The 17,628-nt window shown below is 38.3% G+C and overlaps 1 protein-coding gene across 1 annotated transcript in view; it reads left to right on the top strand.

The window, feature by feature from the left end:
- Positions 1 to 14,898: 14,898 nt before the first annotated feature.
- Positions 14,899 to 17,628, top strand: part of LOC132622445 (protein SWEETIE) — a 31,878-nt gene continuing 29,148 nt past the window's right edge. The window contains exons 1-3 of the mRNA XM_060337046.1: positions 14,899 to 15,242; positions 16,274 to 16,481; positions 16,867 to 16,973. Of these exons, the coding sequence (XP_060193029.1) occupies positions 15,075 to 15,242; positions 16,274 to 16,481; positions 16,867 to 16,973 (483 nt within the window). The 5' untranslated portion in view covers positions 14,899 to 15,074. The remainder of the gene's footprint in view (positions 15,243 to 16,273; positions 16,482 to 16,866; positions 16,974 to 17,628) is intronic.

The following is a 17,628-nucleotide window of genomic DNA, read 5'->3' on the forward strand; positions in this document are numbered from 1 at the left end:
GCAGGTGTTGTAGCATATCTTGTAGTTGGTCAAGCCTTCAACTATTTCTGGTGATTGTTGTTACTGTGAATTAATATAAAATTTCAGTCTGTCCAAGTTTAATTTCTATAACGTGATTAACTCATGAAGACAAAGGATCTCATAAAGATCTTTCATGAACTAAGAAAGTCAAAGGTTCAGTTACATATATGGTTATTGAAGCTGATGTTGATCATAAAGGAGCGTGAACACATAATTTCTATTTGCGAAAATTATTACAGTTGAAAAATAAATATTCTCAGGTGTTGATATATACCTCGCTCTTTTTAACGAGCTAGATTCAAGCTACTGCAACAAAATTTTCACTGATTCAGTGGTACAATTTTTGACTTAACAGTCTAACCATGTGATATGACTTGAACAAAGACTAGTTATTGAGTTCAAAGCTTTACCGATAATTAAGAACACCTTTCTTCAATAAAATAAATCTCTCTTTTGTAATGAATAAATTGGAGACTTAGACTTTTTTTTCTTTCTCAAATTATCTATTCTCACACTATCGACCTCACTTTTACATGCACACAGTTTGATCCACCAATACAAAAATGAAAAGCTCCTATTTATATTGCGTAGGAGTTTTTCCATGGAATGAATAAGATGGTAGTAGATAAATAAATTAGTAAGAAAATGTGATAGCGGGTTTAGTGGACAATTTAATTAGTAGGCAAATAGTAGGGTAGATCATAGTTGAGCAGACAAAAAGAAGTAATGACCGCTTTCTTGATCATGGGATACAAGTTTAATAGGGTTATGATTACTTTCTCCACTTAATAGCCTCGTAAAAAAATGTGATTTATTACTATTTTAATAATAAAACGTAATATTATTCAATAATCTCCCATTAATTTTAATATTGAAATATAAAATTGGAGAGTTTATCAATTGAAGGAAGGTTATTATTACACACAACAGGTGTGCTCTTTGAAGTTCTCATTCATGTTTGATTGTTGTTCCGTCTATTTTTATGTTCTATATTCTCAGATTTCTTGCTTGATTTTAGTTAGTTGTACCAAAAAATTCTGCACTAAACCTTCATTTAATAAAACACCATTCTTTATTCCATCATCAACAATAGTCTCAAACTTGAATTATGACGGAGAAAAAGTAATTATCGAAAAATGATTACATACCCCTCTTAGTGACTGATCTGGACAAACTAAGCTAAGATTTGAGCGATTGTAAAAAAGGGTACACCTTCATGACAATGGCGATGCAGTAAAACATATCAACCACCCTATTTTTGAGGGATACATACAAAAGAAGAAAATAAAAATAAATAATAGCGATAATTTTAACAGCAGTCATACACTGAAAGTATACATTATATTGGCTATTTTTTCACGAAGATTACTAACATGAGTATCTAAGGGATCGTCTGGTACGAGGGATAAGGAATAAATAAATTACGGGATTAAATTTAAGATGAGTTTATTTCGCATTTGATTGGGATAAAATTGAAAGAGATTAATTCCGTGATTATTCTCATTGATTGAGTTGGTAAATATACCATAATTACAATGTCCTATTAGGATACAAACTATACTAACCTAAAATAGAAGATTTACAAAATATTCTTTTACTATATATTTACACTATTTATCACATCCCCGCAGTCGAAACGAGAGGTTTACGAACGCTGAGACTGTCCCAAAAATCTTCAAATAAGACCTGTGGCAGTCCTTTAGTGAAAATATCGGCGAGCTGATATCGGGACGGAACATGAAGGACACGGACGTGGCCGCGCGCCACCTTTTCACGAACAAAATGTATATCCATCTCAATGTGTTTGGTGCGCTGATGTTGGACTGGATTTCCTGATAGGTAAATGGCACTGACATTATCACAATAAACTAAAGTAGCCTTAGGGATCGGACAATGTAGTTCCAAGAGGAGGTTACGTATCCAGCATGATTCAGAGACAACATTAGCAACCCCCCTATATTCTGCTTCCGCACTAGAGCAGGAAAGAATAGGTTGGCGCTTAGATGACCAGGATATCAAATTATCTCCCAAAAACACGCAATAACCCGACGTCGAGCGTCTGGTGTCTGGACATCCCTCCCAATCAGCATCAGTGTATGAAACCAAATCAGTAACTGAAGATGAGTAGAGATGCAAACCATGATCAAGAGTACCCTGAATATACCGAATAATCCGCTTAAGAGCAAGCATATGCGTATCTCGTGGAGCATGCATATGAAGACAAATCTGCTGTACGGCATAAGAAATATCTGGTCTGGTGAAGGTAAGATACTGAAGAGCACCTGCAAGGCTCCGGAAATGAGTGGAATCGTCACACAGATCGCCAGAAGAGGCACCGACCTTCGGTTTAGTGTCAACCGGAGTGGAAGAAGGCTTACACGAGGACATTCCTGCACGTTCAATAATGTCCGTAGCATAACTTCGTTGTGATAGAAACATACCACCCTTGTGATGGGTCACCGCAATGCCAAGAAAATAGTTCAAAGGACCTAAGTCCTTCATAGCAAATTCTGAGCCAAGAAGGCCCATAATAGAACAGCGGAGAGCATCTGAAGAAGCAGTAAGAATAATATCATCCACATATAGTAAAATGTAAGCCAAGTGGTGCCCTTTGCGATAGATGAACAAGGAGTGGTCAGACCTGCTATCAGCAAAACCAATGGAAGAAACAAAGTCAGCAAATCTTTTATACTAAGCTCTCGGTGCCTGTTTAAGCCCATATAAGGACTTGCGCAACAAACACACATAATCAGGACGAGATGGGTCTCTAAAACCCATAGGCTGATGCATATAAACCGTCTCTTTGAGCTCGCCATGAAGAAATGCATTTTTGACATCCAACTGATGAATGGGCCAATGTTTAGATAGAGCTAGACTTAAGACAGTGCGGATCGTTGCTGGCTTCACGACCGGACTGAAAGTCTCACCACAATCAATGCCAACCTGCTGTGTTTTTCCATCACCTACAAGACGGGCGTTATGCCTCTCAAAATCACCATTAGACTTTTCTTTATGAGTAAAAATCCACATAGACCGAATGACATTCACATTAGGTGGACGGGGGTACCAAATCCCACGTCTTATTTTTAATAAGAGCATCATATTCATCATTCATGGCCAATTTCCAATTCGGGTCACGTAGCGCATCCAACGGTTTACGAGGTATGGGGGACTTGGTAACCGCCGCATGTAGATTAAATGGGTGCTTGGGTTTGAAAATCCCGCGCTGACTACGAGTGACCATGCGTATGTGGGTATTGGGCTGGACAGGTGGAGAAATGGTCGAGTTTTGCGGGGTGGTGGGAAGCTGGTGGGGGAGAGGGGCAGACTGGTCCTGCGTAGAGGACGATGGAGGCTGCTGCCCAGGTGGGGAGGGGTCGGCGTGGTCCTGAGTCACGGGCAGCGACGGAGGGGGACAGGGCAGCGGTGGAGGGCTGGCGGCTATATGATGGATCAAGTAAGGAGAGAGGCCATCATCAAGGAAGTCATAAGAGGTGGGAGTCGGAGTATGGATTTTGGAAAACGGAAATTGAGTCTCATCAAATAAAACGTGACGACAAATAATGATTTTATTTGAGGATAAATCAAAACATTTGTAGCCACGATGGTTTGGTGGATATCCCAAAAAGACACATGGAGTTGACCGAGGGTGCAACTTGTGAATAGTAGTAGACGGAAAAAGGGGATAACATAAACATCCAAAGACTCGGAGATGAGAATAAGATGGTTTCCGTTGGTAAAGGACCTCTAAAGGTGATTTGTGACCCAATAGCTTACTTGGTTAAATATTAATGAGATACGTCGCCATTTGCAATGCATGATGCCAAAAAGACGGAGGAATGGAGGCATGAGCAAGAAGAGTCCGGATGACATTATTTAGTGAACGAATTTTTCTTTCTTCTTTCCCATTTTGAGAGGATGTATGAGGACACGAAAGACGGAAAGACATCCTATTGGATGCACACAATTTTCCGAATTGACTATTAGTATATTCCCTCCCATTATCACATTGGACATTCTTGATAGGACGTTCAAATTGAGTAAGAATATGGGTCTTAAAATCCATGAATTTTGAGTGAACATCAGATTTTCTAGCCAAAGGGAAAGTCCACAAATAGTTGGTAAAATCATCCAAAAACAGAACATAATAACGATGGCCCATAGAACTCAAAATTGGAGAAGTCCACAAATCACTATGAATAATGTCAAATGGAAACAAAGTTTCGGAAATAGAACTAGCAAATGGCAACTTAACATGTTTACCAAGAACGCAAGAATGACAAATACTAGATGAACTAGAACTATTACATTCAATGCTTTTATTACGCCTAAGAAAATCCAAAATAGAAGCTCCCGGGTGGCCCAAACGATCATGCCAACGGGTAAAAGACAAGGCAGCAAAAGTCGACGGTGAATTGGTGGAAAATTTGAAGGTGGACAATGGATAGAGAGCACCCCTACTATTACATCTCATGAGAGTCATCCCCGTCCGGAAATCCTTCACAGAAAACCCATAAGGATCAAATTCAACACTCACATAGTTATCAGTAGTAAATTTACGAACCGATATCAAATTCTTTATGAGTTTTGGCGCATGAAGGACATTGTTTAACAATAAAGGAGGGTTCGGGGGAGGCAATTTAGCATGACCACAACCTCGAATTGGAATTGAATTACCATTACCAACAACAATGCCAGTATTACGATTGCTCAAATTAAAATAAGACGAGAGAGTACCTTTTGTGGATGTCATATGGGACGTGGCGCCGGTATCCATATACCAATTCGAATCGGGTTGGTTCAACGTCATCGTGTGCATGGCCGATTCAATATCCGTCGGAGTCCATTGCATCGGGGGGCCCGCGGCTGCATATGCCTGCTGCTGTGGTCGCGAGCCCAAAATGCCAGGCTGGGCCAGCGACCTCGGGCCAAACGAAGAAGATGGCGGCTGCCACTGCTGCTGTGGCCGAGCCCACTGCGTGGTAGGATACGGGCAAGGGGGAGCCCACTGAGGCATCCAACCCCATTTTCACGGTGAGGAGGGATGTTGCCACTGCTGCTGGTCACCTGAGGGCGTCCTCCACGGCGTCGGCTGCCACTGCCGCCGCCCGAACCACGGCCACCCCCGTTATTATTCCCGCCGCTAGAGCCGCGGTTTTTGTTGTTATTTTTGACCCGATGATGGTGAGAACGACCAGAATTTTTCCAGATGAGAAGAGTCATCAAAATCACGTTTGGAATTAACCACCATAGCCGCGGGCGAGTCATCGTGCATTTCAGCCAACGCCTTTTCCTCAAGGCACAAACTTGATCGAGCTTCGGAGAATGGTGGAAGAGGCTTACTTTGGCGGATGTAGGTACCCAAATTCTTGTATGCCTCTGGGAGTCCATCCACCAGTTGGAGAACGAGACGGTTGTCGGTCACCGGAGCCCCCACACTCTTAAGTTGATCGGCCAAGGTCTTGAGACGTTGGCAATACGCCGAAGCGTTTGGAAAATCCCGCATCTTGACATGAGAGAAATCATGTTCCAAAGCAACGGCACGGGAGTTTTTGTTGTCTTGAAAAAGATTACGGAGGCGATCCCAGGCCTCCTTTGCCGATAGGTCTTCTTCGATGATTGTATGCAATAAGTCCGTGGAGATGGTTGCATATACCCATTGAAGTACCGTGGCATCCAAAGTGGACCACAACTCCTTTTCGTCGTCGGTGGTAGGAGCCTTCTCCTTTCCGGTTGGCAGAATGTGGGAAAGGACACGGTAAGACCGGGCATGAAGTTTGAATAATTCGGTCCAAGCCGAATAATGATCCGTTTCCATCTCAAGAATGATTGGGATGTGATTCTTGATGTTGGAGACAACCAAAGCAGGATGAAACTTGGTGTCTGCCATTGATGGAAGGCAAGAAAAATGGACGGAAATCGAAGAAGAAGAAGAAGACGTCGGAAAAGTGGGTAGAGGACGTCGGAGAATTAGGGCAGCGGAAGAGAAGGAAAAGAAACCCTAGTATCTGATATCATGAAAGAGATTAATTCCGTGATTATTCTCATTGATTGAGTTGATAAATATACCATAGTTACAATGTCCTATTAGGATACAAACTATACTAACCTAAAATAGAAGATTTACAAAATATTCTTTTACTACATATTTACACTATTTATCAAAAATCGCTGTATAACTAATTTCAGGATTAGTTATCCCCGGATTGTAGTGTTATTTTATCTATGTAAAGGATGAAATAATTAATTATAGAATAAGTAATTCTAGAATAACTTATTTCCCAACCAAACCTCCCTAAGTGTTAAGTCCAACCTCTAACTCTAGGTTCTACTGGTAGTTTATGATTGCAAGAAAAATTTGGTCAGGAGTCAAAAGAAAATAAATCGACCCTCCGCTTAGAATGGAGAAATATATTAGTATTAGATTAATTATAATTTCTTATTTAAAAAGCCCAAAAGCACAGATTCAAGCAGCAGGCGCTAGAGTTTTAAAGATAACGTAAATCACAAGGGGCGAATTCAGATCCTTAAGGTCTTGGAAAAGAAGTCTGTTCATGAAGTTGAAAATTCAAAGCAAAATGGATTACTAAAAATTCAAACTGTCCGAAAAAGCAGATCTGAAGGTACACCTACCTTCTTTCTTTTAGATTATTTGCAAATTTATCATATCTGACTCTTTCTCTGTTTAGTGGTACAATTCTTTAGCTACTTCTCTTGTGCAATCAATTTTTATTTTTAGATTTACTCAAGATCTGAATCAATTTTACCCTTAAAGATTGGTACTTTGCATCACTTTTCCGTCTTCAATTGTGGAATAAGTGATGGCCGGTGGCCAGTCCACAATGGACGCTGGCCAACCCTCACTATCTACGACTATTCCAAAAACCAATCCTAATCCATTACAATATTCAGATCTGTTCAAACCAAAAACCTTGAATGATACATTACATAGTCAGATCCAATCACTGCCCCAAATTCCAATGAAACCAGTAACTTACCTACATGGGGTGCCATACATTAAATACACTGAAGTAGAAGTTGATCAGATGAATATCATTGAAAATCTTCAGTATGCTGTGGTAGGAAAGTTCTCATATGGCTAACCAGATATTGAACAACTTCGTCTCATAATCCCTACACAATGTGGAATAAAAGGTGAGTGTAGAACAGGTTTTCTAAGAAACCGCCATGTGCTTATCAGATTAAGTCTTTTTGAAGACTTTGTGAATTTCACATCAAAGCCTGTATACTACATTCAAGATAGAGAGGGATACTCGTACCAAATGAGAACACTGATCTATGATTCGAATTTCAAGGTTGATGAAGAAACATCAAAGACAATGGCATGGATTTCCTTCCCAAAGTTATTGCCTACATACTTTGTGAAGGAAACTCTTTTTTCAATTGCATCTGCAGTGGGTATTCCTATACAATTGGATATGGCTACGATTAACAAGACTGGACCTAGTTGTGCTAGGGTCAAGGTTTTAGTAGATCTGGTAGCGGATTTACCCAAAACGGTGAGGATGGATATTGAAAATGAAAAAACAGGAGCAATAAGGACTGTTAATGTTCAGATTCATTATGATTACCTCCCTAAGTATTGCAAGGAATGTAAATTACAGGGACATGATGAATATGATTGTAGAATTATAAATCCAGAGCGTGTTCAGTATGACAATGAAAGGGAGGAAATGCCAAAGGAGAATGGCAAGACAAAACCTCATAAAAGCTCTGATGAAGTGCACAATAGTAAGGAAAGCAATAAAGATCTCCAAGAGGATAAAGAAATTGAAGCAAAAAAGGCCAAGAGATTACAAGCAGAGGAACAACATAATAAAAAGCAAACTAATGACAAAGGCAAACAAAAGCAAGAGGATGGAAACCAACAAGGATATGAAGGGAAAAAGAATTATGGAAAATACAATTATAGAGGATACAATAATTTATACAATTATTCTGCTAGAGTGTTGGCAGGTGGAAGAGTGTTAGGAAATTCGGGAAATTGGAATCCCATCAAAGACAACAGAAACTTCAATGCTGAGAAGGGAAGTGCAAATCATAGCAAACAGAAAGAGACAACAGTCACTGCTACATGCAACAAATTTAACACTTTGGTGGACTTGGAGGAGGAACAAGAAAAACAAAATGAAACACAAGAAGGAAGCACACATGGTAGTAATCCTGTTAAAGAGACAACTAGGCCATGGGTGGATGCTGCCTTTGGGAAACAAACAGAAAATAACAAAGTTATGAAAGAGCAGGGAAAGATAGATAGCAGACAAGAGCAAGATAATAAGAAGGAGAAAGGGGTAGGGGATAATCAGTCAGAGGAGATAGCCATACAAGATTCAGAAAGAACAATTACAGATATCGTGGAAAATGATAACAAAAAAGAAGATGATAACAAACAGATTACTGAAGGCCAAAACGTACTTCAACCCATAGAAGTACATGACAGTGTTAATTCAAGCTCATATCAGCAAGTGGAATCAGCTAGACAACAAGTGGATCAAATGAAGGACTTACCGGAAGAGCCTCCTGATACAAACAATATGGGTGAAGGAGATACAGCATCATCTGCAAATAAGGAACAAAATAATGAAAGGGAAACACAAGCAAGGGATCAGAGAGATCAAAACAACAGAGATACAGCCATAGAAATGCAGGCAATTTCAGGAAATCATAAGTATCAACTGGTAGCCAAAGATCATGAAAACACAACACAAGAAGAAGTGAATCAGAATAAAATAGATATTGGAGAGGAGGAAGCAGGTGAAACTATTAGTTCTGATTTAATGGAGGGCAACAATAAAGGAGATATTTCCCCTAAACACTTGACAAAAACTAAAAAAGGCCACAAGCCAAGAGATAAAAGTGTTCCTCCCAAGACAGTGGGAGGAGTACAAACAAGAATGGCATGTTCTAAAGGAGTTTCTCAATGAATAGCTCATTAATATGGAATATAAGGTCTGTAAACACTCAACAGGCCTTTGAGAGGGTAGTACTATTGCATAGACAGAAACATTTTAATTATGTTGCCTTACTAGAGCCTTTCCAGCATGTTAGACATATTGACATGTACAAATTGTGGTTAAATATGGGGACATCATGGCATAATGTGAATGGGAAGATTTGGATTTTTGTGGATGCAGAAATTCAAGTAGAAATAATGAGAGATACAGAACAACTGTTATCCTGTAGATTCACTCATTTGGGTGATGGGCAAGAGTTGGTGCTTACAGTTGTTTATGCGAGTACTGATAGAAATGGGAGAATAGCTCTATGGGAGGATCTATATGACATGTCTTCACACATCACCATCCCATGGCTTGTGGGTGGGGATTTTAATGTCATTACAGATGACATTGAGAAATTTGGGGGTCTTCCTGTACAGTTTGCAGAAACAGAGGATTTTAGACAATGTATAGACATTTGCCAACTGATGGATCTTGGTTTTACTGGAAGTATGTTCACATGGTGGAATGGGAGATCGGATGAGGCTTGTATATTTAAAAGACTGGACAGATGTTTGGGAAATCAGGCTCTGCAGAATAGTTTTCCTAATTTGGAGGTAGAGCATCTCATTAAACAAGGTTCTGACCACTCCCCCTTACTGGTAAATATGAGAGCAGATAGTAGACCAATTAGAAAATCTTTCAGGTTTCTTAATTTTTGGGTGGAGCATGAATCTTTTCTAGATGTAATCAAAGAAAATTGGGTGGAATCTTATGGCTCAGACCCCTTCTTTAACTTTCATAATAAGTTAAAAAAGGTGGGAAGAGCTCTCTCTAAGTGGAGTAGGGACACTTATGGTGATATCTTCAAGCAAATTGCAACTCTGGAGGAAGTGGTGCAGGTGCATGAGCAAGAATTTGAACAGAATCCTACAGGGCTTAACAGGGAAAGGCTACAAAGGGTACAAGCTGATCTGATCAGGTTTTATGCTATTGAAGAAAAATTTTGGAGACAAAAAGCAGGGATGCAGTGGTTTCAGGATGGAGATAGGAACACAAAATTCTTTCATGCTCATGTCAATGGAAAGAGAAGAAAGCTACAATTACAGAGAATTCAAGATCATACAGGTACATGGCTGGACACTGAAGAGGAGATTGCACAGGAAGCAATCAGATTTTTCTCAGACCAATTCAAAGAGGAAAATATCCCTACAGATTTCTCTATGCTTGATAAGATTCCTAAAATGGTTACAGAAGAACAAAATCAACAACTCTATGAAATGCCAGATGAAGCAGAGGTGAAAAGAGCAGTTTTTGGTTTAAATGGAGACAGTGCAGGGGGTCCTGATGGTTTCACAGGAAGATTTTTCCAAGCTTGTTGGGAAATTATTGCAAATGACTTGGTGACCATGGTGAGATCATTCTTCTGTGGGCATGAACTCCCAAGGTATGTAACTTGTACCAATTTAGTTTTGATACCAAAGAAGAAAGAAATTAATACATTTTCTGATATGAGGCCAATCAGCTTGAGTAACATCACTAGCAAAGTTATTTCAAAAATCATTCATGAAAGACTGATATATCTGCTACCTGAAATCATTTCACCTCAGCAATCAGGATTTGTTAAAGGCAGGAGTATTGTAGAAAACATTCTGTTGGCTCAGGAAATTGTACATGATATTAGGATTAGAGGAAAGCCTGCAAATGTTGTCATTAAGCTTGACATGGAAAAGGCTTATGACAGAGTATCATGGTTATTTCTAACTAAAGTCCTGAGGAGAATGGGGTTCGGTGAATTTACTATTGATCTGGTGTTTAGAGTTATCTCAAATAATTGGTATTCCATTCTGATTAATGGGCAACCTCATGGATTCTTCAAATCATCTAGAGGAGTAAAGCAAGGAGATCCACTGTCCCCTACTTTATTCATTTTGGCTGCAGAATGTTTGTGTAGGGCTCTCAATACACTGCATATTGAGGATGAGTACAAGGAATATGGGATGCCAAAATGGAGTCCATATGTCAATCATTTGGCATATGCAGATGATATTATCATTTTCACCTCTGCTAATGAACAGTCTATGAGATTAGTGATGAAGACTTTGAGTAATTATGAGAAGGTGAGTGGTCAGAAGATCAACAAGCAGAAAAGTGCTGTTTATATGCATCATTTGACATCTCATAACATTAAGGAGCTGGTATTTTCTGTCACCCAGATTCCTAAAAAGGATTTTCCATTCACATATTTGGGTGTACCAATCTACTATGGGAGAAGAAGGAACATTCACTACAAGGAGATAATAGAAAAGATTCAGAATAGACTGAGCTCATGGACTGGTAAGCTGTTATCTATTGGAGGAAGGACAACACTGATTAAACATGTTTTACAGAGCATGCCTATACACCTACTATCCGCTTGTGACCCTCCTAGTGCTATACTTGCTCAGATTCATAGATTGTTTGCTAAGTTCTTTTGGAGCAACTCTGTGGGAAATTCAAGTAAGCACTGGGCAACTTGGACAACCTTATGTCACCCACAAGAAGAAGGTGGCATGGGGTTTAGAAGCCTACAAGATATATCTAAAGCCCTCTTTGCTAAACTGTGGTGGAACATGAGAACCAAACAATCCTTATAGAGAACTTTCATGAGTAATAAGTACTTAAAGAAGTTTCATGCTGTGATAGCCCCTAGCGGATCAGGTACTTATGTGTGGAAGAAGATGATTAAATACCGAGATGAGATGGAACATGAGATATGGTGGAAGCTTCAACAAGGTAATTCTTATTTTTGGTTTGATAATTGGACAGGACTGGGAGCCCTATACCATATTACTCCACCAGATTTTGAGTGTGATCCCACAATCATCCTTGTAAAAGAAACTGCAGAAGTGGGGCAATGGGATGAACAGTTGCTAAGAAGAATCCTTCCTGAGGATCTAGCAGACCATATTGTGCAGCACATTAATCCACCAAATGAAAATGGCCAAGCAGATAAGGCTTTCTGGAAATTAGATTCGAGGGGGAAATTCACAGTTGGGTCTGCATTTCAATTGCTCAGACAAAGAAAAGACCCCAGTAATTTGTATAAGCAGATGTGGATCAAAGGACTACCAATAAAGATATCTTTTTTTATGTGGAGATTTTGGAAGTTCAAGCTACCATTGGATGATAAGTTGAAGAAATGGGGACACCAATTCCCTTCCAGATGCTATTATTGTCAACATCCAAAAGTGGAAGATACCTCCCATGTCTTTTTACACTCACCAACAGCTCAAGCCATCTGGAAGTCTTTTTGTGGACCAGTGAGAATAAATACTGAGAATTTGCAAGTTACCCAAATAATTAACAGATGGTGGGATATGCCTAGTAGACTACATGCCAAATGCATCAACCAAGCTGTCCCTGCTATTATTATTTGGGAACTCTGGAAGAGGAGAAACACTATGAGACATGAAGGGAAGGTGTCAATCACAAAACTCATTTACCAGGTGATGCATACTTTGATTTAATTCATGAAGGTGAGAAGGAGAAATTTTAGGTATGCACCATATAATTGGAGTGTGATTGTTGAGGCATTACAGAGATATTCTCCAAAGATAAGAGTAACACCAGTGACTTGGAGAACTCCAGATATTGGATGGATAAAAGTCAATACTGATGGAGCCTCAATAGGAAACCCGGGTAGGAGTTCATGGGCCTTTTGTGTAAGGGATGAAAGGGGAGATGTGATACAAGCACAGGCCAGAGAAATAGAGGATCTTCAAAGCACCAACACCGAGGCAGAGGCCCTAGCCATTTTACAGGCTCTCAGGTATTTAAAAGACAGTCAATGGGATCAAATAAGGATAGAGACAGATTCACTTTTGCTGAAGAACTCTATTCAAAGGACATGGGAAATTCCTTGGCAAATCATTACTATGGTGGAAGAAATTTGGAGAATAAGTGAGGAAAAAGTGGTGGTGATAGAGCATATTTATAGGGAAGGAAACAAATTAGCAGATCACTTGGCTAATTTAGCTTTGGACACAGGGGACATACAATTCAATTCCTTTCATGACATGGAGAGCCACTGTAAAAGAATTGTGAACAGTGACAAATTACAGCTGCCCTGTCTAAGAATTAAATCATGTTAAGGAGACTGAATATAGGGGGAAGGTGGGAGAAAATGAGGTCCTCACACTCAAATCCTTTGGGAGGAGAATGTGAAGGATTTGGTTTACACTAACTGTTTGCTAATGGTTGCAGGTACACAAACTAACATAAATGGAGGATTTTAATTCAACAGGTACCACAGAACAACCACACTGAAGGAATACCAACAAGCAGCGAAACACAGTGTAATCAGGATGTTGAGAAGTTTTACCAGCATAAATTGCAACTGGTTGGAGGCACTTTTGACAAATGACATGAAGTGGAATTACTGCTCCAAATGATTGAGCACATGGAACACAACAGACCTCTTGAGTACACATGGGCATACAGTTTCTATTTAGTGGTTGTTTCTTAGTTGGTGGTATTAGCACCCTGGGATGCTCATCCTACTGAGAACTGGTCATTAGTTAGAAAATGTACTGTCTTGGTGCATATAGAGGGCCAAATATAGAGCATGTGAGATATAGAAACAGAAGTTCTTTATGGAGCAATTATTTTAAATTTCATTCTATTAGTAATTTTTTAACAATTTGTAATATCAAATTAAGACAAGTTATAAGTCTTAATTTGATCATTAGTTTAAATTTTGTATTTTCATTAGCCTTTTGGCTAGAGTTGTACAAACTTCTGGATTTTTTGATAAAATTTATAAAATTAGCCCTAGGCCAAAAGCCTAGTGGACTTTTATTAAAAAAAAAAAAAAATTCTTATTTAATAAACTACCTTATTGTTTTCTTATTTCCCAAACAGTTATTTAGAGCCTGCTTGGATGGGCTTATGCCTATAAGCTGCAAACAGCTTATAAGCTAAAAAAAATAAGTTGGGGTAATCTAACTTATTTTTTTTGGCTTATAAGCTGTTTTCAGCTTATAAGCTGCTTTAGATAAGTTAAGTCAAATGGGCCCAATTATTTTTTTGAGCTTATTTTAAGCACAAAATGACTTTAAATTGACCAGTCAAACACTCAAAAAAGTTGAAAACAGCTTATAAGCAACTTATAAGCCAATCCAAACGGGCTCTTAGCCAATCATGAACTTTGTTGATCATAGCATATTTTAGGGTGGGCGTTCGGGCTGTCGGATTGGATATAAAAATTTCGATTTGAATTTTCAATTTTCGGATTGAACAAATTACAATCTAAATCCAATCCAAATAAGCTCGGATTGGATTGGATTGGATTTTTTAAGTTCGGTTTTGAATAAATTGGTTTGGATATTTCGGATTTTCAGTTTTGCTTTGAGCCTTTAATGCTGGCTTATTAGTAACAAAATTCATGTGCCTCAGTTACAAGTTACACGTCTTAGCATAATGTGAAACCAAATATGTGGATTCAGCAAAAAATTATTACCACTAAACCAAAAGGTATCAAATCACATTGTTAAGTTCTATATTGTTTCCTTTGTTTCAATGGAAGCTGCTTTATTCTTAAAGTAGTGAAGTAAATTCGAGCTTTGCAAGCTATATTATATTTAATTGAATAGAAAATTCTATATTGGACATAATATTATACTAGACTTTAGGACTAGTTAGTATTAGACACATATAATATGAGTAAAGGTAAATATAAAGTATAGAAATTTTGATCCAACGTACTAAATTTGATATCCAATTCGAAATCCAAAAATTTTAAAATAATAATATCGGAAGTTCAATTCATAATCCAAAAAACCAAAAAATTCAGATTTCAATTTAAATTTCGAGTTGGTCCAAACTATGCCCACCACCCCAGTATATTCATATCATACTTAATAAAGAAAACAGAAAGTTTAGCACTGAGGATTCACGTTGACACTGTATTCATCAAACATTGAGACATGATATTTCCAACGTTGCAATTTCCATAATGACCTTTCGAGACAGAGTTGCCAAACCCCGATCCCAGGCTACCCATATTTGATTTCCATCTTAGTACTAATGAGGAACTTTCTAAAACCCTAAATTACAATGGCGAAGAAATTGGTGAGAGATGATGTGGTGCCATTATCAAGATTTGGAGTGTTGGTGGCGCAATTGGAATCTATAGTTGCCTCAGCTACTCACAAGTCACCTGACCCTCTACTCTGTTTTGATCTTCTCTCTGATCTCATCTCTGCCATTGCTGAAGAGTCCAAGGTCACTCTTTTTCTTACATTCACTCACTATATAATTCTATTAACTTATCTTTACTTATACAAGAAAGGAAAGCTAACTTCTTTTTACTATGTCTATCTGCATATTCTTCTTCCAAATAGATATATGTGAATCAATCAATCTATCAACTAGCTACTTATCAATTCTTCATCTTTGATATTTATGTAGTAATATATTGTCTTTTGGTATACAACAGCAACATACCCAGTGTATCTTACTTATCAACGTCTTAACTTCTCTTTACTTTCCTAGTCTCAAACCAACTAATCTTGTCTTAAACTCTCTAAATAAAGGATTCGTGTTTTTTTTTTTTTTTTTTACTAAGTTCACATCTACGTTTTCTTGGTTAATAAAGTGGTTTCAAATGTATGAATTTTCTTTGGGCGAAGGTATTGCATATCAACGTTGACAATTCTTGGAAAATGTGATGCACTTGGGGCTGTTTGGTTGGGGTGCTGCATTCTGTTTCCCCTTTCAATGATGAAGTAAAACTAAATTTTGAAAGGGAAGTAGCTGATGTTTTCATAATATTTGGCCTTTTCCGGAGTACAAAGGGTGACTTTCTTTTAAAAGATATTGCAAAGAAAGGAGTACGTATAAAGGGTTCAATTGAAATTAATCCATTGTTGAGCAATATGGAGTGAATGGGTTTCTTCTTGATTTGTTGACGACTTCTAGGTAGTTTTTTTTTTTTTTTTTTTTTTTTCTCTTGATGTTTTTTTTGATCAGTAAAAGATAGTGTCATAGATTGCCAGCATTAAGAAAATGCTGAGAAGTATGTACAAGTACCAACAATTACATTTTTTAATAATGTGCTTTTTTCTTAAATGTCCTTCACATGATCTAATGAATGTATATTTTGGTCCAGTTTGAACTCATTGTTTGATTAATCTCAAAATTCTTATTTGAATCGTTGTTAATCCAGTTTAACATGATGTAGATTTGGTTTTGTTGGGGTGGGGGGCGGGTGGAGGAAGTTGGATTAGTGGATACCTAAAGTTGTAAAATTTCAGGACTCTATACTGCTGTGTCAAAGGAAATGTGAGGATGCACTTTATTCTCTACTTGTGCTAGGGGCAAGGAAACCGGTGCGTCATTTGGCCTCAGTGGCAATGGCAAGGATTATACAAAAGGGTGACAGTATTTCAATATACTCTAGGGCTAGCAGTTTGCAGGGATTTCTCTCTGATGGAAAGAAGAGCGAGCCTCAGCGAATCGCGGGTGCGTCAAGAATCGCTAAGACTTCAATTTCTGTTATTTATGCTTTAGTTCATTGATAATTTCATATTTGCAGGATAAATTTCCTTTCTAGTTATTATCTGGTGGTTATTAAAAAGCCTTATTAATTTGTTGTAGTTACTCATCCAAATATGCCCATGTTATTTTATGCCTGATAACTCTAGGTTTATAGATTCAACAATCCAATAACTATCTAAATGGAATAGTATCAATTTTTCGTGTCTTTATTTTTAGGCTGCCTCTTGTTTTCGTTGTTATATTTGATATGTAGGACCTACGCCCTGTGGTATTATGTTTCTTCATATGCATTATGAGCTTTCCTTCAGTATACAAGAGTTGCTATATTGAGTGAGTCACTGTATTTTAGGTGCTGCTGAGTGCTTGGGAGAATTGTATCGCTATTTTGGGAGACGAATCACTTCAGGCTTACTTGAAACAACCACGATTGTTGCAAAACTGCTGAAATTTAATGAGGTACTGAGATTTCTTTATCATTCGATGTCTATCCAAAGTATGCGGTCATGCATGAATCTCTTTGTTTAGGAATAGTAATTTGCTAGATTATTTTTTCAGTACAATCTAGTTAACTTCGTCAGAGTAGTGTGAGTCAGAAAGCCATTTTTAATGCTATTCTGTTGTTGTGTAGCTTGATTTTGGGTCCTTTCAGAGGGCTACGGGTGAAATTGGGTTTTGAAATTGCTGTCCCTTAAAGCAATTAGATACCAAAGAAAAGCTGACCACCTTTCAGAAGTTGTTTTTGATTTTTTGATAAATCCAGTCTCAACCAAAAGATAACTTCCAATTCAGAGCGTTGAGTAAATGTGTAGCAGAAAGTTAGTATATACTACTTCTGTAATGGGCTTGAGACATGAGAAGATCAGATGCGATACAGAGTAGATGAGCTTCCTAAGCTTTCTGGAGGTGACAGCAGTGGGCATTTCGTGTAAAGAATGTACTACTTGGCACTATATCATTAATAAAATATACCCTATCTGTTACCAATCCAAAAAACGTACTCGCCAAGAAAAAGAGAAAAGAGAGGAGGGGGGGGGGGGGGGGGGGAGGTGGTTGTTTAAGCTCAGTGCACTAAGCTCCCGCGAACTTATGTAGGCAACCTTACCTTGCATTT

The sequence above is a fragment of the Lycium barbarum genome, chromosome 12 (genome assembly GCF_019175385.1).
Source record: "Lycium barbarum isolate Lr01 chromosome 12, ASM1917538v2, whole genome shotgun sequence".
Classification (NCBI taxonomy): Eukaryota; Viridiplantae; Streptophyta; class Magnoliopsida; order Solanales; family Solanaceae; genus Lycium; species Lycium barbarum.